The following is an 8,949-nucleotide window of genomic DNA, read 5'->3' on the forward strand; positions in this document are numbered from 1 at the left end:
TCTTTCATAGCTCCTTGGTTGAGGTTTGATAATTTGTTTATTTTTCAGTATTTTTGAGACAGAATGTTACTATATAGTTCAGACTGGCCTTGAATTCATTATGTAGCCCAGGCTGTTCTTGAACATGCAGTGATCCTCCTGCCTCAGCCTCCTGATGCTGGGATTACAGGCATATGCCACCATGCCTGGCTGAAGTTTGATAATTTATACGCTGTGCCTAAGGACCTATTCATTTCTTCTAGATTCTGTAATTCAGTGGAGTCCAGGTTTTCAAAATAACGAATAATCTTTTGGATTTCAGTAGTATCTGTTGTGATTTCACCTTATTCATTTCTAATTGCATGGGTATTGATCTTTTCTCACCTCTTTATAAGTTTTACTAAGAGTTCCCATCTGCTTTGTTTACTCTTTTGAAGAGCTAGCTCTTTCATTTATAGCACCAAGTTCATTAATTTTTGGTCTGATCATTATAATTTCTTGTACTAGCTTTGGATTTGGACTGTTCTTATTTTTCTATGACCTTGAGGGGCATTATTATTAGGTTATTTGGGCTTACTCTGTTTTTTGGATGTGGGTATTTACAGCTATGCAGTCCCTCTTAGGGCTGCTTTTATTGTGTCCTACAAGTTCTGGTATGTTGTCTGGTGTTACTGTTTGATTGTAAGAACTGTTTAATTTCTTTCTTTATTTCTCCTGTGATTCACTGGTAATTCAAGAGTATAATAGTTTAATTTCCATGTGTTTGCAAATTTTTGGTTTTTTTTTTGCCATCGATTTCTAGTTTCTTTGAACTATGATCTGGGCATGAGGCGTGAGATAATTTTGATTCTTTTGCATTTACTTAAGTATGTTTTCTGGGTTAGGATGTGACGTATTTTGGAGAAAGTTTGTATTTTATGTTATTGTGAGGAACGCTTTGTAGCTATGTATTAAGACTAGTTGTCAGAAGACATGGTCCAACTCTAATATTTCTTTGTTGATTTTTTTGGTCTAGTTTATTTGTCTATACCTGTGATGATGTTTACTTGATCTCTTATGTCCATTAGTGTTTGTTTTATGAAGTTAAGTGTGCCTGTACCAGTATGCAGTGCATATATAATTAATTCTTCCTGTTGAATTGTTCCCTTAGCCAATACATAGTGACCTTTGTGGTCTTCTCTGATCAGTTTTGATCTGAAGTCCACTCTATCTGAAAATGGGATACCTACTCTTGTTTGCTTTTGGGCTCCCATTGGATGGTATAGTATTTCCTATCCTTTGATTTTTAGTCTATAAATTTCTTTTTGGATTAGCTGTGTTTCTTATATGTAGCATAACATTGGGTTTTGGTTTATGATGCAGTCTGCCAATCTGTATCTTTGACTGGGGAATCGGGAATCTTCACGTTGAGTGTTATCCCTGAACAGCATTTCTGATTCTTGTCATTGCATTAGTTTCCTGTTACTGATTCTCTCCTCTCCCCCTCCTTTTTTTTGGTATCAGGAATCGAACTCAGGACCTTGGACTTGCCAGGCAGGCGCTTATACTGCTGAGCTATATCCCCTTTCCACTTTCTCTTTAAGAGAAAGCTCTCCACTTTCTATTTAATTGCCCACCCTGCCTGGTGTATTCATTGAATTGGACTGTTTGCCATTATTTACTTCATTCTCTCTTTCTAAGATACCTTTGAGAATTTTTTGGGATGCTAGTTTGGTGGTCCGTGAGTTGTTGTTGTTGTTGTCATGGAAACACTTAATTTCTTTGTCAATTTTTTTTTCTTCGTCAATTTTGAAAGATAGTTTTGCAAGATATATTAGTCTGGGTTGGAAGTTATTCTCTTTTAGTTTTGAAATACTTCAAGCTCTCCTTGCTCTTAAAGTTTGTGTTGAAAAGTGTGCTAGAATTCTAATGAATATACATTTGTAAGTGATTTGTTTCTTTTAGCTAACAGTGTTTAAGATTCTGTCCTTGTGTTGAACTTCTGGGATTTCTACTGTTTTTTATTGTAGATTTTTTTTTTGATCATGGGTATTTGGGGTACCATATGCCTCATTTGTCTGTCTCTTTTATATTTTTTGAGACAGAGTCTTGCTAAATTGCTAATTTTCCTACACTGAGCTGGAACTTCATTCCTTCAGCCTCCCGGAGGGCTGGGATTACAGGTGTGCACTACCCCTTCCTATAATTTTCATACCCATCGAGGAAACATTGTCTGGGTGATATTAGGAAAGGAAATGACTTAGTATTCTGGACTACTATGGCCTGTTTGGAAGAGAGGGATGATTCTTCTGTCTCACTGATATCTAGCAGGCCCTCACTATGTGCTCTATTCCATTTTTCTGTGTCTCCTCTCAGGCTCCTGAGAAGCTGAGGGGAAATGGAACATGGCTGGTGACAGAATTTGTGCTGGTGGGATTCTCCAACCTCCCACACCTGAGGACCACCCTCTTCACGTTGTTCCTCCTCACCTACCTGGTCACCCTCAGTGGCAATGTCACCATCATCACCATCATCCATGTGGATGGGACCCTGCACACGCCCATGTACCGCTTCCTGGCGGTGCTGTCCCTCTCTGAGACCTGCTACACGCTGGTCACCATCCCCAATATGCTGGCCCACCTGCTGATGGAGAGCCAGGCCATCTCCATCCCCGCATGTCGGGCTCAGATGTTCTTTTTCCTGGGCTTGGGATGCAGTCACTGCTTCCTCCTTACCCTGATGGGTTATGACCGGTATGTAGCTATCTGTCACCCCCTGAGATACTCAGTGATCATGAGACCCACTGTCTGCCTCTGCCTGGGAGCCTTGGTTTTCTGCTCTGGGTTCTCAGTGGCCTTGATTGAGACCTGCATGATCTTCTCCTCACCCTTCTGCCGTGGGGACCGCGTGGAGCACTTCTTCTGTGACATCGCCCCGGTGCTGAGGCTCAGCTGTACCCAGAGTGCTCGCAAAGCCCTGGGCATCTTCTTCCTGAGTGTCCTTGTGGTGCTGGTCTCTTTCCTCTTCATCCTGCTGTCCTACGCCTTCATCGTGGCTACCATCGTGAGGATGCCCTCAGCCACCGGCCGCCACAAAGCCTTCTCCACCTGTGCCGCCCACCTCACCGTGGTCATTGTGCATTTTGGCTGTGCAGCCATCATCTACTTGCGTCCGGACTCTGGGGCCAACCCTGAACAGGATCGCCTGGTGGCGGTGTTCTACACGGTGGTGACACCGCTGCTGAACCCTGTGGTGTACACCCTGCGCAACAAGGAGGTGAGGGTGGCCCTCAGGAGGACCCTGACTCGTGACTGTGGAGGTTTGCGGTAAGGACTAGGTGTCCCTCATTCATGGCACACTAAATTTTCAATAACCCCTGTCACTCTCGAGACTCAGTTTCCCCACCTAGAAAATAGGGACGCGTCTCATACCAAGTGAAATAGACTGTTGTCTAATAGTGCCTGACAGTAGCATAAATTCAATAAAACGTGTCTTTTCCTTGTCTTTGCTTCCTTGACTTTGCTTCCGGTTATATGATCTAACAGTGCCTAACTCTGGCCAGGCGAGGGCGTCACTGAGCCTGCCCCAGTTTGGTCAACCCTGGAGAGCGAGTTAGGTCAGTAGAGAAGGACCAACACTATGTTTAGCATCCTTGCATTTTGTCTAGGAAGTTCTTTTTTGTTTTTGGTCGCCAGCCTTTGTTTATTCTGTTAGAATTTCACACTTAAATGCTATTATTTTCATTATTATCTTCTAGGTCTTTTTCTCTTTCTTTCTTCCTTTTGTGCTGGGGATTGAATCCAGAGATTTCACACTGAGCTACATACCCACTACTCTTTACTTTGTATTTTGACCCAGGGTCTCACTAAGTCACTACATTGCCAGTTCTAGACTTGAATTTGCAATTCTCCTGCTTCAGCCTCCCAGAGTGCTGGGATTATAGGTGTGCACCACCATACCTGGCTCCATTGTATCCTTAACTGTTTTGTTGTAGCTGAGAGAAAATGCAAGAGTGATTAATGTTTTTTTCATTTTTGCAGGAAGTACACACCATACAGTTTGCTGCTTTACCCATTTTTAAGTGTAAAATGTCTATAGTATTAACCACATGTACAATGTTTTTTCTTTGTTTTTTACAAATATCACCATCATCTCTTTCCAAAGCTTTTTAATCACCCCAAACTCATTGTCATTGTACTTATGAAGCAGTGACTGCCCATTTCCTCCTTCTGTTGGTCCCTGGTAACTTCTAATCTGCTGTCTCCATACATTTCCAAATCTAGATATATTATCTAAGTGGAGTCATACACTATATATCTTTTGTGTCTGGTTTATTTTAACATGATATTTTCAAGGTCCACCTATATTGTTGCATGTGCCGAAACTTTATTCCTTTATCACTTCTAGTAGTGAAGATTGAAACCAGGGCCTTGCATGTGCTAGGCAAGTTCTATATCACTGAGCTACACCCTCCAGGTTTTTTTTTTGAGACAAGGTCTTCAAGGTTGCCTGGATGGCTCTGAATGTACGCTCCGCATGCCTCATCCTTCTGAGTAGCTGGTATTAAAGGTGTGCCCCATCACCCCTGGCTGAATACTGTTTTGTTGTATAGATGGAGCACATTTTGTTTGTACATTCATCTGTTTGTGGGAATTTGGGTTGTTTCCACATTTTGGCTATTATGAAGCATGGAATTGTGAACATTAGTATATGAATATGTGGTTGAGTCTCTATTTGCAGCTCTGTTGGCTATATAAGTAGGGCTGGGATTTTTAGATCATCAAGCAATTCTATGTTTAAAATCTGAGGCATTACCAAATGGTTTTCCATTAAAATAATGCCTGAACTATTTTACGTTTCTACTAGCCGGGTGCAAATGTTCTGATTTCTCCACATCCTTGCTGACACCTGTCATTTTATGTTTTAATTAGCAATAATCGTGTCTTGAATAAGGTTCACTGGCTATGACACTGCCACTGTGCAAAGCCTGTCATTTTATAGTTTAACCACTTACCAGTCCAATTATTTAAATATTAAGACCAAAACTTGCATATTTTTGTTAATTTTATAAGATAACAGAAAATACAAAAATGTCAATATTATCAAATTTAATCAGTAATTTTCCTGAGTATAGTGTATCTTAAAACATCCATTACAAAACACAATCTGGACAGTAGCATCTAGTCTTTTTCCAAATCCTTTTTGCATTATTGTCTTTCTTTGAACAACACACCTTCATGCTGTCCTTTCCCTTTTTACGGTGAGTGGTAGAATTTCAATAAAATGTCTCCCCACTGAGTGCAGTGGCAAAGAGTTGGTGATGGATGTCCAGGTTGGCATTTTGCTATCCCATATTTTTCAATCATTTGGTCTCCTTGACCTCATCTAAATTCTAAATGACTTTTTGACCCTCCTTGTTTGGAACAAATAGCCAATAAGTTCCTTACTGTTTGGTCTAGAAGGTGCATAAATACTGTATAATGTTTTTCCTTGTTTTGACTACAGGGTAGCTTCTTAGATATTGGTCAACTCTTCAACACCACCCATAGAATGGTTATAGTCATTGACCACTTTTGGAATTTTTTTAGTTTCATTTCTTTCAAGTTCTATCATTTCTACATTATGAAGAGTTGACAATAAGGAGATGTCTTTTTTTGTCTTTCCATTTTGTAACACAGACTTTTCCTCTCTGATAAGCTAACATTTCTCTCTTTTCCAGATCTTTCTTTTGCACATTTTTTGGCACTTTCTTCCAATTCAGCTCAGTGTCCAAAACAGGCCTATTTTGTATTGGAAAAGAATATCACTGAATTCTGGAGAAGTATAAAACTTATATCTAACATACTTTATGATAAGACTTTTTATAGATTATAGTGTAAAATTATTGGCTATTTTTCATGAGCAAAATATACACAACTTAGTAAAAGAAAATAACAAGAACTTACTAGATTCCACTGGAAACAAACATCAAAGGGGAGTACAATGTTCTAAATAAAAAGTGTGTAAAAATAGTTGATATAAAACAAGCAGACCTGTGAGTGTATCTAGTGCAAATAAGAACTGACTGGCTGAAATGACATCTTTCTGAGTGACACTTGAGATAGTCAATATGTAAACAAACACGCTGCCTGAGTGACACCTGGGATCAACTCTTAAGTTCTGAAAACATTCCAGCCATCCTATTAAATGGAAGGCAATGTCTTCTGCTTTAATAGCTTTCTTTTGCTTAATCAAACATTGGGGATGGGTTGAAATCATTCAAAGTATCCTCTTTGGCCATAATAGAATGAAATGAGAAATTAGTGACAGAAAAAAATTCAAAAGCAGGAAGAAATTAAACAACTCTCAAAAAATTAAATACTCTCAACCTGTCTTAGTTATTTTTTTATTACTGAGACAAAGTACCTGACACCCGCAAGTTAAAGGAGGAAAGATTTATTTCAACTCACAGTTTGTAGAGACTTCAGCCCATAATTAGCTGGTCCCAAGGCATGGCAGCATGGCAGAAGGGCATCACAGAGGAGAAACAGTCCATGTCAAAGCAGGCAGGAAACACTGAAGCAGCAAACAGCAGGAACAAGCTTCTTTCTTTCTGTCCCTTTATAGTCCATCCAGGCTGCAAGTCTACTGATTGGTGCAACTCACACCCAGGGTGCGCCTTCCATTATCCACACCCAGAACTATGCTAAGACAATTTAGTTATTACACATCCATAATCCCAGTATCACATACTGTAGATCCAGCACGACACACTTATGAGCCAGCCACCCATCAGGAGCCCCACCTATGAGCACATGAGGCTTTAGAGGGCACCAGATACAAGCCATAACACAACCATAGGTCAAAGAAGTCCTTATATTCATTACTTAAAGATGACTGAAAAGGAACGCACAATATACCAAAACTTATGGAATACAGCAAAAGCATTGCTCAGAGGGCAATTCATAGCTATGAATGCTTACTTTAAAGAAAAAGAAAGATCTCAAATCAAAAGCCTAACCATACATTGCAAGGAACTAGAAAAAGACCTTGCTAAACACTGGTGATGAAGCTGATGCCATGAGAATCTTCTAAGAAATTATGTTCTGTATTCATCTTGTAGTTCAGGCTGGCCTTGAACTTCCTATGCAGCTCAAGCTGGTCTTGAATTCAGAGCAGTCCTCCTGCCTCAACCTCCCAAGTGCTTGGGTTATAGGTACACACCACAATACCTGGCCTTCTTGATTCTTCTTGAGTGAACTTTTTTTTGCTGCTTCTGTCTACTGTCCATGGACATCACTCACAGGCTTCTTCAGTATTTCAAACGGACTCACACCAGAGACTTAGTTTGGGCACCGAGAGGACCCAGAGGGGCCGATTCCAAAGTCTCAGGAAAAGAACAGTGAGCTGAGACTGCTGTAGTTATTTACTTGTAACTCGAGGATATGAAGACAAAGATGGAGAAGAAAAGCATTTGCAACAGGTTGCATAGGAGTTTTTGTCAAGGGACAGGGCCAGAATGGAACGGTTTATTATGTGACACACATTGACCTAGTTTAGGCGGCCTTATCAGGCTAGGAGGGAAACAATAGCCAAAGCAAACAACTCTAAGAATAAACTGCTTTTAATTCTGCTGACTGTTGTCCTGCTCTAAATTCTAACATGCATTCTAGGAGGACAGGAACTGTTGTTTCCAAGGTCCCTTCCTTATCACACTCAATTTCAATCACTCCTTTGGCTGTTGTCGCCTCACTCCTGGTCTCTTTTATTTTGAGGTTTCCAGTTCCCTGGATTGAGGAGCTACTGTTTTTCCTAGCTCGCCATCTTTTAGATAACCATGGGGGGGGTGTTATCCATCCTCTGATCATGTAAGCCAATGTGATAATTCTTTTTTTATATTCTATTGGGCTATTCCTCCAGAGAAGCCTAAAACAGATGTTTATCTGTTTTTTATTTCTACTGTTCATTTGCATATTCAAATATCGCGTGATTATGTGACTGCCATGGGGACACTGTTTGGAAAATGCTCAGCAGATGTGTTTGTTGAGTTCTGTGCCACTTTCCCATCAATCCTATTCCCTTGGAGTTATTCTGGTCCCACGGAGAGAAGAGGGCAAAGCCCACTTCAGGAAAGGGTGGGAGAATCACCCTTTTCTAGTGCCATAATAACAGGAGGAGAGATACATTTTGGAAAAAAGTGGTCAGATGCTTGGGGTCCTACAATACAAAGAGTATGGCAGAGAGCCTCTGAGACCGTCCCTAGTGACCTCCTATTCTGGTACGCACGACCTCATGTCATTTTCTTTCCTTGAGTAACTTGTTTCTGCCTCTCACATATGAAAATATTGAACAAAATAATTTTCATGACCAGGTGAGAAACATTCGGATAGCTCTCTTGCTAGCAATCTGTCTTGCTGGCTTTGATGTGGCTGGATGCCATTATTTTTTGTGGTGCTGAAGATGGAACCCAGGACCTTGCATACGCTAAGCAAGTGCTCTACTGCTGAGCCATACTCCCAGGCCCGGGCTGTCATTTTGGACAGGTCCATTAATTAGGCAAGAAGTTGAGAGTAGCCTCCAGTTAACAGCCGGTGAAAACTGGAAGCCTTTAGTCCAAGTTTTTAAAGAACTGAATTCAGCTTAAAACCATGTAAGCACACTAGGAAAAGAATGTTCTCTTTCTTGAGCTTCACAGGAAATCTCAACCCTGCATGGCCAACATTTTAATGGCAGCTTCTGAGCAAGGGTGAAGTAGAAATATCCCCTGGCTAAGCAATGCCTAGGTTGCTGTAGTACAGAAATTTTGAGTCATAAATATGTGTGGCTTTCAGGAACTAAATTTGGGGTAATTTGCTATACAGAAATAGATAAGTAATATAAAAGTTGGTCTGTGTATATTGAAAAGTGAGGACCTTCTTTTCTTTTTGATTTTTTTGAGACAAGTTCTGACTTTGTAGTTCAGGCTGGCCTTGAACTAAGCAGCCCATGGTGGCTTTAAACTTGTGATGATCC

The 8,949-nt window shown here is 40.5% G+C and overlaps 1 protein-coding gene across 1 annotated transcript in view; it reads left to right on the plus strand.

The window, feature by feature from the left end:
• Positions 1-3,650, plus strand: part of LOC102020262 (olfactory receptor 10T2-like) — a 5,186-nt gene extending 1,536 nt beyond the window's left edge. Inside the window, exon 2 of the mRNA XM_013505150.1 lies at positions 2,064-3,650. Within this exon, the coding sequence (XP_013360604.1) occupies positions 2,299-3,288 (990 nt within the window). The 5' untranslated portion in view covers positions 2,064-2,298 and the 3' untranslated portion in view covers positions 3,289-3,650. The remainder of the gene's footprint in view (positions 1-2,063) is intronic.
• The last annotated feature ends 5,299 nt before the right edge of the window (positions 3,651-8,949 follow it).

This window comes from Chinchilla lanigera, unplaced genomic scaffold (genome assembly GCF_000276665.1).
Source record: "Chinchilla lanigera isolate Chin_1 unplaced genomic scaffold, ChiLan1.0 scaffold00094, whole genome shotgun sequence".
In the NCBI taxonomy this organism is placed as follows: Eukaryota; Metazoa; Chordata; class Mammalia; order Rodentia; family Chinchillidae; genus Chinchilla; species Chinchilla lanigera.